The sequence below is a fragment of the Acartia tonsa genome, chromosome 4 (assembly GCF_053477335.1).
Source record: "Acartia tonsa isolate MP-2025a chromosome 4, ASM5347733v1, whole genome shotgun sequence".
NCBI classification, from domain to species: domain Eukaryota; kingdom Metazoa; phylum Arthropoda; class Copepoda; order Calanoida; family Acartiidae; genus Acartia; species Acartia tonsa.
In genome coordinates, this window is record NC_137263.1 from 8,406,552 (window position 1) to 8,425,949 (window position 19,398).

The 19,398-nt window shown below is 32.3% G+C and overlaps 1 protein-coding gene across 5 annotated transcripts in view; it reads right to left on the reverse strand.

The window, feature by feature from the left end:
- Positions 1–11,255, reverse strand: part of LOC145315914 (dystrophin-like) — a 128,066-nt gene extending 116,811 nt beyond the window's left edge. For all 5 annotated transcript variants that reach the window (XR_013878192.1, XR_013878190.1, XM_080156057.1 and 2 more), the window contains exons 1-12: positions 11,132–11,255; positions 10,402–10,571; positions 9,429–9,572; positions 8,687–9,038; positions 8,004–8,149; positions 7,482–7,604; positions 6,804–6,888; positions 5,687–5,778; positions 5,298–5,496; positions 5,053–5,149; positions 1,345–1,460; positions 428–508 (exon numbers count right to left, since the gene is read on the reverse strand). Coding sequence is in view for 3 of the 5 variants with exons in the window: in XM_080156057.1 (XP_080012183.1) it covers positions 428–508; positions 1,345–1,460; positions 5,053–5,149; positions 5,298–5,496; positions 5,687–5,778; positions 6,804–6,888; positions 7,482–7,604; positions 8,004–8,149; positions 8,687–9,038; positions 9,429–9,572; positions 10,402–10,571; positions 11,132–11,200 (1,674 nt within the window). In the remaining 2 variants the exon portion in view is untranslated. The remainder of the gene's footprint in view (positions 1–427; positions 509–1,344; positions 1,461–5,052; positions 5,150–5,297; positions 5,497–5,686; positions 5,779–6,803; positions 6,889–7,481; positions 7,605–8,003; positions 8,150–8,686; positions 9,039–9,428; positions 9,573–10,401; positions 10,572–11,131) is intronic.
- Positions 11,256–19,398: the final 8,143 nt, after the last annotated feature.

The following is a 19,398-nucleotide window of genomic DNA, read 5'->3' on the forward strand; positions in this document are numbered from 1 at the left end:
TCTAACATGCCTAAATTAACGAATAAACGCTATCTATCTCGGACGGACGTACGGACGGACGGACCGACCCTAATTATAGAAAAGCTTCGCTTTTAAAAATATAATAAGTACATAAAACATATCAAAAATTCACGATTAATTTACGAGATTATTTTAGATCTTTTTTTTCTACAACTATAAAAAAAAACAAAATCCTCTGCTGTATGCATTCTATTTTTTCGTCCGCTTTAAACCAAAATTTGCAGCTGCATTGCCATTTGGTCGGCTGCGTTTTGCGGAAGTTTTATGAGGCAAGTATTTTGTTTGCACCTGTTTGAGTCCAAAATATTGCAAAATCAGTAAATTGATAGTTTAATACGCGGCAAAAAAAAAGGAACATTTCAACACATATTAAATTCTCATTTCATATAAAAATTTAACTACCTACCTTGATTAGAGATTGTTGTGTTTGAATCTTGTTAGAGTCCATTTCTAGCTCGTTTTCCATACTTTTTAGATCCAATGTCACCTACAAATGGCAAAAGTCAATCTAAATATTTTATGTTTTTTTTGAGCTAATAAGAACTTCAAATATTTAATAGTTTATTAAAAGCGAAGCTTTTCTATAATTAGGGTCGGTCCGTCCGTACGTCCGTACGTCCGTCCGTACGTCCGTAACGGATAGCTTTTTCCGTTAGAATTGTCCTATCGATTTCAAATTTTGCATGGTGATTCCTTTAGTAGTTAGGTACGATTTAGAAAGCGTAGCAACTCTATAATCATTACCAAAATGTCCGTACGTCCATTTTAAACATGTTGATTTTTTTTACTTTTTAACAACAAATTTTTATGTGATCAAATCTTTGGATTGATCTGATTTTTGGTATATTGATTCCTGGGACAACAAAGTATAATGTAATTAGCGAAGCAACTCTATAATCAAGCCCTAAAAATGTAAGTATGTCTATAAAAATTATCCTGTATCAAGCAGTTTAACAACAAATTTACTTACAATTTTGCTTTGACTCTTATAAATTTATATTATGATAATTAAGTTCTAACACTATACAAGTGTTAATGTCCGTTTGTCCTATCGTTTCAGTGCTTCGCTTTTATGGATGTTGTCATCCTTGTTTAGTTTGTGACTATGGATGTTATTATCCATGTTATGTCTATAAATAGAAACCAAAAGAATTTCAACATCCCAACTTTTTACTTCCAAGCCTCTAACCCATGCGGATAATCTAAACCTTATAGAAGCCTAATCTAATAAGGACAACTTGTCCAGTTGTCGATTTTCTTTGCCGCGCTACTTTAAAATGTTGTCATCCGTGATAATGATAAAATTAGATTGTCTTGACATGCCTTATCTAAGTAAGTGTCTAAATACTCCTGGTTTGTCAGGATAGCCACCACTGTGTTTAATATCTCCATTCTTTCTTCTATACACCTGGATATCATACTCCATCTCTCTCCAATACCTAAAACATCACATTTAAATTTTTAATTCACTTATAATTCTAAAGGAAAGAGGCGGTTGTGACACTTTTTGATACCAAAAACTCTTTAACTTTTGAACTCTACTAAAAAAAAGAATTTGATATGGCAGTTGCTTTAAAGAGGTAAACTGTGGGACTGTGAAGAAACGGTGGCGGAACCGCCGCTATTACCGATTTTTTTCCTGGAAGGAAACGGCGGTAGCGGCGGTTTCACCGACTTTTCTTCACAGTACCACATTGTACCTCTTCTTTAAAGCGACTATCATTCCAAATTTCAGTGCTGTAACTCTTTTTTCAGTTGAATTCCTGTAGTTTTGGTTTCAAAAAGTGTTACAACCGCCCCCTCCCTTTGGTGCTCTTACTCAAAGTATATTTTCACCAACAAAACCTCCAACCTAGCGGGGACTAACCTTTTAGATACCATTTAATATAAATAATAATGCGTGGTTCTTCTAATCTTTAATTAACCTTGCGTCAAAAGTACACACAAAAAAAACGTTTTTTCTCAAGTTCAAACTTACAAAAAGTGTATGATAAATTCACTAAGTGAAAAAGTCTTAGATACTTCCCAGCTATTTATTGAAATATATTTCGGTGGACATTGCACCCTCATCAGTCTTGAGTTTAGTTGGATGTTAAAAGTGTCTTGAAAATTTAATTTATTTTTATATTATCTTGATCTAATACTTTTTTGTATTTCAAAATGTTTCTATTAGCTAATTATCCAAGGATAGGTAAATGCATTTTTACTTATTTCTGGACTGAATTTTCTTATCCTAACTACTCTATTTATTATTAACCCATTGTTAGTATGTCCAGCAATTAGTGAGATCCTTCGGTACAAACATAGACAGCGATCATCCTGTTACTGATAACAACACGACTTGTTTCAACGTATGGGAGAGCTGCTCTCTATTACATTTTCACTCACTGGACTGGCAATATCAAGCATTAATTATTTCAATTGCATTCAAGTTTACTGTTTTTTTGACTGAATTCCGAAGCTGTGCTACTAATGGATAGAATCATCCTTGTTATCAAACATATATCCTGAATTTTCTTAATTGATGTATAATATAAATTCTGCACATCCAATTATCTAATGGAAAAATAGATATTTTATTGCAGGTAGAAGTCATAATTCTAAGAAATGCAAAAGGAATGATTTTATAAGTTAGATAGATATGCTTTATTAAAATTATTGAGTGTTGTTATAGTTACATTGATGTATGTATTTTAAAATTTTATTTCTGAAGTCTTAGTGTATAGAGTCAGTTTTTATAAACACAAATACACAGGGATCAAAAGTGAAATGACAATGGGCGATAAAGGGGACTATGCTCGAACGAAAGCAAGTAATTTTAAGCACCTTCCAGACGTTAATTTAAGTATTCACGGTTGGACCCTCAGATGTCAAAACTTTATTTTAGTGTTTGGCCAAAATGACTTAGCAATTGTATCTGTAAGTACGTCTAATAACACCCTTTGCTATTTTTAAAATCCTAGAAAATTTTTTTTGCAAGAAAATTGCATAAATTCGCAACCTTTTTTAGAACCACTACATAACTCGAGTTTTAAAACTTTTTATATAAAATCCTTTTTACAAAAAATATCAATAATTACTTAAAATTAAACCTGAAAGAAAAAAAATCTCATTATAGTGTTAATTTGCATGTTTTAGGTCTTTTTTTGAGGAAAGTATAACTTCCACATTTTTGACAATAATATATTTTTTTAACATTTCAAAGTAAAATATAATAAAACTTAAACGATTTTTCTTGAATTATCAGTTGAAAATTTCATCAAACATGCAATTTAAGTGATGAAAATTTAATAAAATCACTTTTTGAATGTTTAGAATTACCAATTTTCTACATTTAAAACAAAATGTTAACAAAATTTAAAAACATTCTAATATATAACTTTAAAAATCAATAACATTTTATAAAATGATGTTTTAAAAAATAAATCATTAAAAGGTATTAAAATGCATTTTAAGTTGCTTAAAATTAAAACGAGAATATCTTTTTACACTTTATTCTTTGTTATAGAGATTAATCGTCATTTGCTGAAAATGAAACATTTAATAAACTAATTGAATCTTTTTGTGACCATGTTTAAACTTATTAATTTTTACACTAAGGTGTTTTTTAATGAAAATCTTTGTTGAATTCTCTTTTGCGACAAAAAAAGAAAGGGAATTTTTTACTATTTCTAGGTTATCTTATGTAATTTAAACTATATAATATGAAATAATGTTTAATTGTCTTTCTTTTGAGCCACAAAACACTGTAAAATGTAACATATATGCAAAAATAACAATTTTTTTGATGAATATTAAAATATCCTTATATGACATTGCGTCAGAGCTTATTCTTTAGATCATATGTTCATGAAAAGTAGTCATAAACTTGGAGGGTTGCGCTATTTATTAGAATATTAAATAAACTTGAATGGTAAAAATATTAGCATAGCCTTTGTCAATTCAAATGCTTTAGGTATATTATTCGGAAAGTTAGTTACAAAAGAGAGAATTTGCTGTGTATACTGTTGAAAGACTTTCAAAAATGTAAATTACAAAGCAATCCTAAAAGATCGGGTCGTAGGCGAGTCTTAGTCGGGGGTTTTCTGATAGCAAATATTGCGTTATTGGTAAACAATGTAAAAAAAAAACATTTTAAAGAAATTCTTTAAATAAAACCCAACGTGTATTGGCAGTACAAACATCTTAATGCTAGCAGACATATGTTTATCAACATTTGCAGAAAACTATTTCCACAAGAAAAATTATTCAGGTTTCTACTTCACAATTTTAAATATTTCTTTCTGATAAAATGTTTGACATATATCGTATAATCATTTACCAAAAAAAATATTTTGATAATTTAGATTTCAGAGAAGATTAATCCTTTCAAAAAACTAAGACGACATTTTGCATCTTCTGTCATGACATTTTAGAAAAAATATAAAAAACCAAAATTTAGTATGAAAACTATTTTCATCGATTTTTCTGAAGGTATTATCGTATTCTGTGGCTTTGTTATTATCATTTACTTATATCGAAAGTGCCAAACATTGTACCCTAACTTATTCATTTAATAAAAAACCAACCGTGTATTGTTTTGGTGAATATGCTAGGAAGGTTTCTCTTAATTATAGTTATATCAACAAAAACAAGTAAGCTTTACTATGGTTTTATATAAAAAAAACTATGGAATGTTAAGAGATTTTTAACGAAATATCATCAAATGTTTTGATGAGTTCAAAGTGCAATATATAATAATAAGGTAAAATATCATCAAATGCTGTAAAATGCAAAAGTACAAACTGTTGTTGAACTTGAACGAACACTTGTCCTATTCTTTTCAATTCTATTTCTACCAATATATATATTTTCACAAAGGCGTTTATTTTAATTTCTGTAGAAACTAGAGATTTTTTACGTTTTATTTATTATCACAAAATTCAACATTTGGCAAAATAAGAATACACTTTATTGGATAACATCCAGTAGCTGAACACCCAATTCAGACCTTTTTTGTTGTACCCGTCCTTTAAAGGTTATCCTATGTACCTGCTAGTTGATCTTCAATATTATCAGCATCATCAGTTTCCACCAGAATAAAATTGGCTATTGAACTGACCGCTGCGTGCTGGGCCTCGAGGCTCACCTACAATATGAACTTTAAATACATTTTAAGTAGCACAGACACTCTATACGCACAGCTTTTATAATGTCTTTAATAATATGTTAAATAAAATTTATTCAGAGAGAAAAAAAGTTTTTTTAAAAACTCCTTTGACTTTTGAGGGCATTACCTGAAACTCCGTGGCCTCTTTCAGCTGTTGCCGGGCAGACTCAGAACTCTGTGTCCCGATGGAGTCCAACCTCGAGATCCTGTCCTCGGTGTTGGTCATCCACTCCTTGAGACTCGTGATCTGCTCCATCTGCAGGGACATGATCAGCTGATGCAGTGAGGATTGTCTTTGCATCGCAAGGTCTCGGACTTTTTCCCATCTAAATCATATGAAAAAATCCCTTAATTTCAATCAACTGGATGTATGTTTGTATACAAGATCTCACAATTAGCTTAATCAATGATTCAAAAAATTTTAATAAAGCTTAAATTAAGCCTGGGAGAGAGTTACGTTTTTTTAGAGACAACCTCCATACCATTTATCAGGAAAAATAAACGAAAAAAGTGTACCTGTCTAGTAAAAGTTTGCTCTGGAGGCGAATTTCTATCTGTCTCTGAGGGTCCTGCACACATCCTATTAGCTCTTTACCTCGATTCAACAACTGAATTAAAAATATTTTAAAAATTCCAAACTAGCAGTGTCCAAACTTTTCAACCGAAAATTTTGATCTACAGAAGGGGAAATTTAGTTTATTATCATAGTGGATGTATATCAATGTATCGTCCATTGTCTGATCCTTGGTGGTTGTATCTTTGATTTACTTTTTTTTAGAAAAGTATCTTATATTTTCACATTAAAGAATAAAGGGTAATTTTCAACAAAAAAAAAATTTCTGTCCTAGCAAAAGTTGAAATTTGTTTTTACTGTGTTGTTTTAGCTAAATCTTTATTTGACCCATATATTTAAGGAAAAGATAACTGTCTTAAATCTCCCCCCTTCCCCGCTTCCTTATTTAGGAAGGCTTTGTTGCACTGCACATTTAGGATTATGTTGGCCATTTACTCATAATAGGGTTGCAAAAAAATTTAGTGATCATATTCATTACAAACTTTAAAAAACCTAATGACATCCATAAATGTTTCTAGACAATTTGTTTCATCATCTTAAATTGTTAAATCTTAAGTGTTAACAAATAATAAAAATAAAAAAATATTTTTTATTATGTAAAATTCTGACAATAATATATTTTTTGCTAGGGTTGACACCCCTGTTAAAAGTAAGCTCAATTTTTATCTGTTCAGCAAACTCATAAAATGTTGGGGGCCAAAAAGAAAATGTGTATAATCTTTTTATAGCATTTCAAGTAACAAAATATTCAACATTATAACAAATTTAAATTCTTCGTTAGCGAGTTAATGTACATATGTAATAGCCTGATTCTTATGTAAAAACTTTTTTTAAGATTCTCAAAACGAGGGGAGGGAACATTTTACTATAAATCATAGTGGTACCCAAAATTTATAAACACTATATCTTATTCGTTGGCTGAAAAAATGGAAACATTTCTTAAGTATTTATTGTGATTGTCAACCTTGTTTATTGTCGCTTATCCCCGAAGCGAGGGAAATAAGAAAATAAACTCTTCAATTTAACTATCCCTGCATAGGTATTACATATGAAATTTACCTTTCCAACACTTTGTTGATGGTTCTGAAGTTCCAGCATAAAATCTTCATGCGCATAGAATTTTGTTCTTACTGTTTGAATATTCCTAAATTATAATTAGAATTCTCAATCTTAAATGCAAGGTCTATAATGCACATAAAGGTAGGGGAAATTGGGCTGTTTGTGTTTATTACTATAGTACCCAGAGGTTTAAAATTACGTTTACCTATTCGTTGGCTTACAACTTTGGGAACTTCAATTGAATTTTGATTGGTTGACCTACTCATAGGTGTCTAAACGTTTCAACCACCAATTGTAATCTACAGAAGATGTAATTTTGTATATTATCATTGAGGATGTAGATCAATCTATAGGCCATTGTCTTATTCCTTTAGATCCCAGATAATGCAAGATATTTGCAAAACTAAAATTTTCAAACCTAGTGTATTTTAATTGTCGATATTTGCACAACTACACACAGTTCAACTAAAATACCCTCCCAAGAGAAATCGTCAAGAAAAAAAAAATTACTTTCTATTTGCTAAGTAAAATTGAAATGTGAGGGTCGATTCACCTCCTCTACCTTACCCTGAAGTACCCCCTAGACACCTCTAGGGGCGTATCTGCTATACAGTATGCTGTAAGTAAATCAGTAATACAAAAAATACCAATATAATCAATTTTTCTCTATAAATTTACCTGTTTCCCAGATTATGTACAGAGTTGAGATGCTCTTCGGCCTCCAGGATCCAGCTGAGAGCATCCTCCATACTTCTCATCCAACCATCCATACCCTCAGAGATGTCGCGGTTCAACTTTACCCTTAAATCAAACAATGAGCATCCAATAGCAAAGCCTTTTAGTGAGCAAGATCATGGTATCAATTAATGTTCTGTTTAAAATGAAGTTTTTCTATATTTAGGGTGGGTCCGTCCGTCTTTTCGTTACATGTTACATATCGTTGCTTTTATCACGGACATCTATATGATATACCTAATCATCACTTTCTTGATTTAGATACAATGCTTTAAGTGAATCATCTCCATAATGAAGTCTTATAATATAACATGTCCATAATTTCAGTACAGTAGGATGGGAGGGGATAGGGTAAAGGGGATGCAAAGGAGAAAATCTTTAATTAAGCCCGCTGCGTGTTTCACTTTATTAGAGATCATGAAAATCTGGTGTAGATCTAAGAATATACATTATGAGGATTATTACCCGAATCTTTGTTTTACAGGAGAATTGACAGCACAGACTGGAAGCTCTGGATTAAATACAACTTTTTGTTTGTCCACGAGGTCTGGGGTCACATCCTGGGGACTCAAATGCAAATACAGTAAACTCAGGTACAAAAAAATACAACCCTAAACACAGAAAAAAATATTTAATGGAAAACTTAAACAGGTGTAGATTAAAGATAACCTATTATTGATAAAATGGAAATTGTAAACAAACCAAAGATTTTGAATGGAATAAAAAATATCAAAATATCATAATTAGAATAGATTTCGTAATATTTTATCATGAAAATCTAGCATAATTAAGTTATAAATAACTACTGTCTACAAGAAAGAGAGTTTTTTTTTGTCATTATTTAATTACTAATTCTAGTGGCTCTTAAGTAAAGGATGGGTTGAAGTCATTCCTACACTGTTAATCTTATTTTTTTAAGTAAAAAAATTATGATTGGAATTTTTTCTTGAGGCGATTTCTCTTGTGAGGTTTGTTGTACCCTCTTCCAAAGAACTTATAAACCTTCTCTGGGTCTTTAAGAAGATTCACAAAAAAAGAAGAACCATACCGGTTCAGCGGTCGGCGAGATCAAAAGCTACACATACACACACACAAACAGTCAAACAGCTTGTTATTTTTGTTATAAGAATTACGAGTTATTGACTTACATTATCAACAATTTTATTGGCAACGTCATCAGCTGAAAACAGCTGGGGCACCTGGAACCGGTTTTCGATGACACGAAGTAGGACAGACCATCGGCGCTGGCCAGTCATGTCTGCCACCTCCGTGCACTCCAGAATACCAGGCAGGTTCGGGTCGATCGTAAGCAGCAGTTGACACAATTGTGAGCCATCTTGGAAGACATGCTGAAAGCTATTTAGTGCTAAGGCAGGCAGAGGAGAAATTTGGCAGGTTTTTGAAGACTTAGAGAGGGTGGTTGTGATCCATACAACTAGAATCTGATCTATAGAGTAGGAATTCCATTCGGAAGACGTAAACTTTTCTTGCAACTCGAATCTAAAATTAAAAGGAAGTAAGTAAACTAAATATTTCTATATTATTTGGCAGAGCAGTTGCTTTAATGGGGTGGTTTTTGGTAGCAGCAGCGGTTTCGCCGAAGTTTCTCACAAATCCATATTGTACCGATTAGAGCAACAGTTATGCCAAATTTTAGCGTTCTACTCTTGTTCTAAAGTCAAAGAACACATACCTTTTCTGAAAATTTGCATCGAAAATGGCACTCTTTAATCCTTGATATTTTAACAGGGCTCGAGAGCTAAATTTCAAAGTTAGGCTTACACGCGGTTGTCCTAATATTTACTTTAAAAATGACAGGTTTCAACCCTCCCCCCCCCCCCCCCCCACGAATCCCTTGGAAAGAGATTTTATATTATAGTTGAAACTAACCTGACAATTATGATCCAAACAAACTTTAAAGTTTGTTCCAAATTTCCTGATAATATTTGTTGTGTGTCTAAATCCTCAGATATTTGTGTCCTCTCCCTCTGAAGGATATTGATTAATGACTGCAGATTTCCTAATCTGTCCAACCTGAACAAAAAACATATCTCATAGTAATATTTAACGTATAACATTAGGTTTATTTGGTGCCTGTCGATCACTGAAACCGTCCCCCTTATTTATTAAATAAATTTTTAAAAAGTAGTTTTTCCCATGCCAAAACCCTGCAGAAAAAGTAACTTAATCTCCTTAATTTTTTGGATCTACTGCAGTTCACGGTAAAATATTGCTGGTAACGCAATTTTCCAAAAATCTATGAATTTTAAAGGCTGCTAGCTGCCAAACGGCTGAACAGATCATACCCGCACACCATTTTAAGCGGCATAAGAAGGCCTACAAATAATCTGGAATAGCCAAGATCCAATGATGCACAGGGAAAGCTTCACTGAAGAAAAAACGCGTAAAATATGTCTTTTTCGCGCATTTCTCTGCACTGCGAGATAATTATGCATTATTGATTTATGGCTATTCCAGATTATTTCTAGGCCTTCTTATGCCGCTTAAAACAGTGTGCGAGCATCTGTACATTCAGCCGTTTGGCAGCTATCAGCCTTTAAAATTCATAGATTTTTCGAAAATTGCGTTACCAGCAATATTTTACCGTGAACTGCAGTAGATCCATTTTTTTCTTCAAAAATATTTTTTTTATTTTATGTGACGTATTAACTGAATAACAATAGGTTTTCCCTGCGTGGTTTTCATTGATGACATAAGCATTGTATTTAATATTTAATAGAAAAGCCGTATTTTTTGAATTGACAATCAATTAAACTGACAAATAATCCCTTTTTCGTTTCATTATCATTAAATAAATAAAAATACAATGAAACTTTTTTAAAAATAAATAAAGTATCCGTACCTTGAATCAGCATGGTTAGCAATGCTGGGTTGTCCAGTAAGTACAGCAACCACCTGGTGAAGGACAACGCCGCTGCGCAGATCATAGCTCAGATCTGTCACAGCTGCGTGCTTATCAGGTCCACCATAGCTGTCAAGACGCCAGTTTAACCATCGCAAGAAGGTTGTTTGCTAAAATTAAATGATTTTTTGATACTAACTTTAAGCATTTCAACTCACATTTACTACTTAAAAAGTTAAAAAGTAAACAAAAAAAAGGTTTTGTGATTTTATTCTTAAATTGAAAGAAACTTTTTAAAACCAACTATATTTCTGTATTTTTCGAAAGTCTAAATCTTGCTCCTTGGAAAATTAAGATCTATATCAAATATACTTTTCCATCTAACCCACTTACTAAAACTTTTAATTAAAAACAATATTTGATACTAAGTTGAAGACAAAATGTAAACTATAATTATTAACAGGCAGTGATGCCCAGTCAACTTGAAAGTGTTTTTTTTCGAACCATCTCTAGTATGAAGAAGTTTCACTGGAACATAATGCCCTATTTTTTTCTTTATTCAAAAACACATTTTTATGAGTCACAGTTTTTAGACGATGTTAGTTACAATATATCTATTTAATTTACAACACCACACCATCCACCCCCTTTGGACATCCTTGATTGCCCATTTGAGAAGCACAGCGAAAAAGGGACAAATATCTCCCCCCCAAAAAAATTAACCGTGTACCTTGGACATGCTGCCATACTGTTGTTGTTGTGATGTCTCTGTGTTTGTATTTGGCTCCCTTGTGTCCATTCTAACCTGTACCAACTATTACTCATTGCATTTACGCAACAGGTTGGTCTGAAAGAATAGTTATTTCGTTCATCGTATTATAAACCGCTTTCCGCGGATATATAATGTACAATTATAAGATTAAAACCAGTTTTTTTAGACCCGAGGTGCCGAAGGCACGGGCTAAAAAACTGGTTTTAATCTTATAATTGTACATTTTTATATTCGTAGAAAGCGGTTTATAATACGATGCTAGACATAGTTTTTTCGTATGGATGAGAACCGGTTCCTATCCACCGGATTCGAATGAATACGAGAAAAATGTTTCCTTAAAAAAGATTTGTTTGTTTTATAGATATTCAGAGACAGGACAAGTACGATAAATAAATCTTTCCCCCAATTTTTATAAGCAAAATTCTGCCTTGTGAACTGAATAAAATCTGCAAAATTATAATGAGACTAACACACATATATCATTAAAATAAAACAATAGAGGGGAAAGGGGTCAAATAACTGTATGTCCCCACCCCGTGGACCAAGTGCCGACATTCAATTGGTTCTTCTATAATACAAAGTAGAACGATGTCTGTCTGTCTGTCTGTACGTCCGTCTGTCTGTCTGTCCGTCCGTCCGTCCCTTAAGATCTCGGTAACCACAGAACCGATCGGATTCTACTCTTCAGGGAATATACCTACTGGTCCTGTGGTGGTTTTCAGCTATTTTCTTGGGGGGTGAGACACCCCCAACCCCCCCAAAAATGAAAATCCCCCCCCCCCAAATAAATAATTTTCTTGAGAACACATTAGACTATGAGCAGCACCAGTAGTAATTTTCTTGAGAACACATTAGACTATGAATAATTTTCTTGAGAACACATTAGACTATGAGCAGCACCAGTAGTAATTTTCTTGAGAACACATTAGACTATGAGTAGCACCAGTAGTACTTTATTCTTTTTTTTCAATTACCTCTTGGGGCAAAGTCCCTAGAGGCTAGGGGCGAAGCCGCTAGTGTAATATAAGGCAATAGCATTGTAAATATTAACACAGTCAGGTCGCTACAAAATAGCATAGTGCAATTTGCTAGCACATTAGAACTAGGTAGTTGTCTGAGTTATACATCTATACTTAGAGTTATTCATAATTGAACGATAAATTTTTGGTTATTTTAGCCAAAATAATTTTAATTCAATAGAAAATGGACAAGATACTCAAATATACATATAGACAAACAGAAATACATCTATCACCTCTAGCAGATTCTTAGAACGACTAAAGATTATTTTCTAGTGTTAAATAAAATAAGTATCCAATGATTAATGGCCAAAACACGGAGACAGACATACATTAATTTTAATCCTTAATGATATTTAAGTGACCAGATAGACAGACGTACACATCTTAGTTATGAAGTAACAGTGCTTGTAAAAATTATACAGGGGCTGACGATTCGAAGCAAATTGTATAAAAGTTTGTCTTTTTAAAATTTTTGGACAAGGCAAACAAAAAAGTCATTGAATTAACTTCAGTCTACTTGAAATAATCAATAAAATAAATAAAACCCAAACTTTTTATAAAAATTATCATATATGTATTCTAATACCTAACATTTTTTAAAGCTCAGTTAAGGTGACTAATAAGTGATAAATGAAAATATTTAACAATAATGAAAATGTTATATAAATTTAAGCCTTTAGCTTACCTTAAACCAAATAAAAGCTTACTTAAAAAGCATAAAATTAAAATTCTTTTCTACTAGAAAAACAAACTAATACCTATTACTTCATATAAAAAAAATTGTGTATTGTTTCAATTTGTAGCGCTTTTCTATTAACTATATTAAAATTTAAAAGGTAACATGTCTTAATATAAATACAGATCTAACTGGCTAAACGAATACTATTTGTAAATGTATCACTCCTCCTCCTACATAAGTTTACAAGTCATTTCTGTTTGTTTACTTTTAAGATAAACTCCCGAACAACTAGGAAACTGGGGGGGAGGGGAGTAAGCATAACAAATTTATATTTCATTTAACAGCGGAATCTTTGTATCATTGCCTTGTGTTTATTTAAAAGAATAAAATTTATAAGAAACGTCTAGTACAGTTCAAATATTTTAAAAATTATATCAGGATTCCTGCAATAAAAAGGGTATAATCTTAGAAGCATAGAAACTCTATAATCTCATCAAAACTCAAAAGCAAATTTATGTTTTTAAAACTAAAATAGACTATGATTATGCATGAACGAGCGCAAGGTGAAAATCTAAGCACCTTCCTAAAGAAATATCCAACATTGTTTTGATAAATATACTTGGTTACTTATAAATTTAGTTAAATGAAACAAAAAAAATCATCCCAATTCCTATGATCCAAGTAGTCAGGTCTTATGTCTGAATCTTAAACTTCAATAACTTCATTTTAGGGAAGCTTCACATAGGTCCTAGGAGGGTTTTAGGCTAATCAATTTCTAATGTATGTCTTGGGATGATTTTATGCTATGTTACTACCCATCCTCTAGATATTAGGGGTAAAATCGCTAGTTTTACAAAAATAAATTATTCCTCTTAATTATGGAGAGAGTGTTCTAAGCGTAGCTTCTCTAAAGTAGTATTTCCAGGGAGTAAGGGAGGGGACAATGGGCAATTAATTCAATTTAAGAGTTTTCACTGAAAAGCAATGAAAACCAGATTCATCCAAAACATTTGACTAAAATTATAAAGGGATCATGGTAATATAATTGAGAACAAAATTTATTCTAAGAAAAAAATCATTTACTTGAAAATTAAATTACCAGTACATCACAATGTAGTAAACATTCTGTAATTAATCACTAGAAAAATCACCCTTAGAACTTCATCAACCCTTCTCATATATTTTTAACTGCTACCTAAATTCAAGGGGTTCATAGATCGTTTAATACATAAATATCACAGTAGAGTTTCTATACATGAAATGACATTTTCTTGGGAAAATATTTGTTAAAACCAGTCATCTTAGGACAAATTTTTCTGTCTGCTTTATTCAAAACTAACTCAGATAGTTAACAGGGCATTGATGCGCTAGTACCCAAAGTCAGTCAGAAACTGCTGAATTCTTGCACATTCCCTTTAAGCCAGTACCCAAAGTCTGAGACTCTTAAAAATTGAAAATTCGATCCATTGTCCCCTTCCTTACTCCCTGAGTATTTCAGAGTTAAATTATGCACCTTTATTAAAAGAATTTAACAAGAATTATAAAATGGATTATTGGTTGTTTCAACAAACAATAGGTATCCTGAATCATAAAAACTTAAATACAAAAAGTATTCCAACTCTATAATTGTTAATTCGTTGCTACAGTGATTAATAGAAAGAAATAAAAGGGAGACAATCCTTATTTATTCTATACCTATAGCCCATTAACATATGTCCAAAAAAAGGTTAATTACATATTAGTTTCACTAAAAAAACATGCACAATGCACTGTGTGCCCAGAATTCCAATATAAAACAAAAACTCATAATTCTGTTAATTTTGCTTCAAATTAAGATTTTTATTTTTTAAATGAAGGATAATTTATGTAAGTTTTATTTTGGATACCTTAAAATGCTTTCAAAATAAAAAAAAAACAATAATATCGACGAAAGACACTTATTTACTTATTTTGGCAGTAAAGGTTTCGTGATTTGTAAAAAAAAAATATACAGGGTGGGGCAAATAAGACCGGACAAACTCTAACTTCTAAACAAATAAACATAAAATCGTCAATTTTAAAGATTTTATTGAATTTTAAAAACTGGCGATAAAATTACCGCCAGCCTTAAGCACCGCCTCTACCCGCCTACTCAACCGCCGGCAAGTCCATGTTAAAATGTACCTATCCAAGCTGGCGTAGTTCTCCTTGATAGTGGCAATGAGGGAGGTCTTTGTGGTATGAGCACGTCTATTGGTGCATGCTTCAAAGTAGCCTCAGGCCCAAAAGTCCATTTAATTAAGATCGGGCTGCTGGGAGGCCACATTTCCTTAGGAACGTGAGTAACCGCAGGATCCAAATTCGCCCAACTTTCAAGCTACCCTTATACACGAAAGGCTCTAATTTGGACCACAGTTGAGCTAGAACGACGTTCTTTATCTTTTTGGAAATGGCATGAAGTTTCAGCTAGGGTTGTCATCACAACCCATAGTCTAAAATGAGTTTTAAAGTTCAATATGGGTCCCTGGAGTCAAAAACCGAGAAATTTTCACGAATTTTCACAGTTTTTGACGTTTTTTACATCTCAAAATCTGCCCCATTTCACTTTGCTGGATTACTACGGCCAGGCCATTTCAAATAGAGAGCTCTAGTCTTTTCTAGTGTCTTACTTATGAATCTAACAGTATCCCCAGCAAGTTGCATAACTCTACCTCACCTACAACTGGGCTGAGGTCAGATTTAGTGGGCCCTAGTCGAGAATCCAGATTAAACCAGCGGCGCATTTGGAATCTGCCTTGTTGAACATATACGCAGCCAGCTTGTTGTACACGTCCATCTTCGTCCAAAGATTTTTTTGTGCTAAAAGGTCATTACCTCAGCTTTTTATAGTGTGGTCAAACGTCCTGATTGGTCAAGTAGTTTTGGCGCTATGGCCGTTTAAAGTTTGTCCGGTATTATTTGCCCCACCCTGTATAAAAAACCTTAATTAATATTCTGAACTAATAATATCATATTTATTGTGGTATTTTGTTTTTTGTTGGGGGGTTGGTTGGGGTGTTAGCCTGAGGGAAGGGGGTCAGGAATAAGAGATATAAGTTTTCCAGAATTTTAATGTAGGGAGTAGATTTGAAATCTGCATCAAATTTTAAGGATTTTTTATAAAATTCGTTTTTTTGTAAAATTCTTTATCTAAAAGCGAAAATACATTTTAAGTTAATTATTTTTGACCAATAGGATAGTTGGATTTTAAACTACCTGCGCTCTAATTGGTTGAATGATGTACGACATCCAATCAGAGCGCAGATTTTTTAAATCCACCAATCACAGATGCCAAAATTAATTAACTTAATTTGTATTTCCGCTTTTAGATAAAGAATTATACAAAAAACGAATTTTATAAAAAATACTTAAAATTTGATGCAGATTTCAAAGGTCTGATATGCGGCCTCGTTAGCTGAAAAAAGATCAAACTATTTGAAGTTGAGAGTATCATGACAAGATATTATAATTCCTGCTTCTTTAAGGGGGAATACTTTGACATCAATTTTTTCATAAGTTTTATAAGTAAATGTTTAAAAATTATTTTAAAATCGTATAGTATATTCAATACGCTTTCAAAAAAGGTATAACATATTACTGTAGCTTAATTTTTGGTAGTTTGACGACAATTTAAAGTTTGCATATAAAATGTAATTTCAATAGTCAGGCTTTATTGCAAAATCCTAAATATCTAGGTAGGCTACTTCTCGAAGCTGTAAAATTTTAAGTAATTGATATTTTCACCTCTAGCTTTGGGAATCCTTCTCAAATATGATAAAGATTAACTTAAAACTTTCAAATTGGTCAATATCCAAAAATGCATTTTTTGGAATCTTGGAGTTTTTGCATTGGCTGGGCACATAGTGCGATGTATACAGCAAATTCTTAATATCATGTCATATACACTTATTCCCTGAAAGAATAAAGCTTTGTTTATTTACATTAATAATACTTCATTTTTAAAAGCGAAGCTTTTCTATAATTAGGGTCGGTCCGTCCGTACGTCCGTCCGTCCGTCCGTAACGGATAGCTTTTTTCGTTAATTTAGACATGTTAGAATTGTCCTATCGATTTCAAATTTTGCATGGTGATTCCTTTAGTAGTTAAGTACGATTTAGAAAGCGTAGCAACTCTATAATCACTACCAAAATGTTCGTGCGTCCAGTTTAAACATATTGATTTTTTACTTTTTTAAATAGCTTTTTTCGTTAATTTAGGCATGTTATAATTGTCCTATCGATTTCAAATTTTGCATGGTGATTCCTGTAACAGTTAGGTACGAGTTAGAAAGCGTAGCAACTCTATAATCATTACCAGAATGTCCGTACGTCCATTTTAAACATGTTGATTTTTTTTACATTTTAACAACAAATTAGTATGTGACCTAATTATCCGATTGATCTGATTTTTGGTATACTGATTCCTGGAACAACAAATTACAACATTATAAGCGAAGCAACTCTATAATCAAGTCCTAAAAATGTAAGTATGTCCATAATCATTATCCTGTATCAAGCAGTTTTTCAACAAATTTACTTACAATTTTGCTTTGACTCTTATACATTCGCATTCTGATTATTCAGTTCTGACATTATACATGTGTTAATGTCCGTTTGTCCTACCCTTACAGAGCTTCGCTTTTATGGATGTTGTCATCCTTGTTAATATGAAGTGAGAAGATATTTATTACAAAAGCTAAGGAGTAATGTTAATCTATTAAACAAGGATGATAATAACTCCAACAAGAGCGAAGCTCTTGAATATAGCATTAAGAAGAACAGTCAATAAGAAAAGAGAGAATGACAGACAAACAGAAGGCCAATTTGAGCTATAGAGAAGATGCTCATTAGTGTCATGAATCTTGACAAAAAATTAGCTGTCGGTTTTTAAGAGCACATGAGAAAAAAAAACATATTTCCTAAGCAAATATGATACTTGATGTACTTTTAGATGTACCGATAGATCTACGGACTTATGGAGATGATATGCATTGGTTAGTCAAACCTTTACAAAAAAAATTATCCTTTTATAGCAGGAAAGTTAAGAAAATATTTACTTTATAGTAATTTAGCCATCCTCATTACATGCAGAAAGACCGACGGGCCCAGTCATTTATAGTTAAGATATTATTAGTCAGGAGAATCCTTATAAAAACAAGGACGACAACATCCATAAAAGCAAAGCACTGAAACGATAGGACAAACTGACATTAACACTTGTATAGTATATAATCAGAGTATAAATGTATAAGAGTCGAAGCAAAATTGTAAGTAAATTTGTTGAAAAATTGCTTGATACAGGATAATGTTTATGGTCATATTTACATTTTTAGGACTTGATTATAGAGTTGCTTCGCTTATATTATTGATATTTGTTGTCCCAGGAATCAATATACCAAAAAACAAATCAATCGGATAATTAGATCACATAAAAATTTGTTATTAAAAAAGTAGAAAAATCAACATGTTAAAAATGGACATACGGACATTCTGGTAATGATTATAGAGTTGCGATGCTTTCTAAATCGTACCTAACTACTACAGGAATCACCATGCAAAGTTTGAAGTCGATAGGACAGTTCTAACATACCTAAATAAACGAAAAAAGCTATCCGTCTTAGACGTACGGACCGACCCTAATTATATAAAAGCTTCGCTTTTAAAAAAGTTAAGACGTACATCTTATACAACATATAACCTAGAAAATATATTTCCACCAAACGTAGATTAATGACGGATAGACAGGCGGACATTGGAACTTTTTGGACTTTTCAGAAAAAGAATTGGTTCAAATAATAAAATCTTCGACGGGCAGACAAAAAACATTACTACTTTATTAAAATTTATAATAAACTTGTTAAAATGCTTCACAATTAATTAATGTTTTACGCTTTTTGACATTTAATTTTAAAACAAATTTTAACATAGAAAATCACGATTAATTTCACGTTGTTTTATAATTCACTGTAAAATATAACAAAGTGCCTCATATTGTTAATATTAATCCGAATTAAAACAGGATTAAATTACAAAGTAAGAATCTTGATTCACTTGAGGCATGCTAAAATATTATGTAATAACAGTGTGCTCAGATGAAAATTTTGCTCAAGTCCATTTTCTAGGTCGAGTGAAGTCCATTTTACATCCATTTCTTCCATTTGAAGTCCATTTGGGAAGAAGGGGGTAAAAAAAGGGAAGGGGGAGAAAATTTTTCTCAAGTCCATTGAACATCGAGAGGTTACTTTTTTTCAAGTCCATTTAATGTCCAATCTGAGCACAGTGTGTAATAATAATAACAATAGTGCCATAAATGTATTCAGTACAGGGCTGAAACAATGGAAAAGGGGAAGTTTATAAAGTGTGCATATGAATTAAATTACTTCTTAGGGGTATAAAATTTCGCTCGGAGAGCGCAGCGATAAGTTTGAGTAATTTGGGGTAGGGCGAGATGAGCGCACAGGCCCATATTATGTAAAGGGGGGAGCACAGGGATAGGCACTTTGAGAA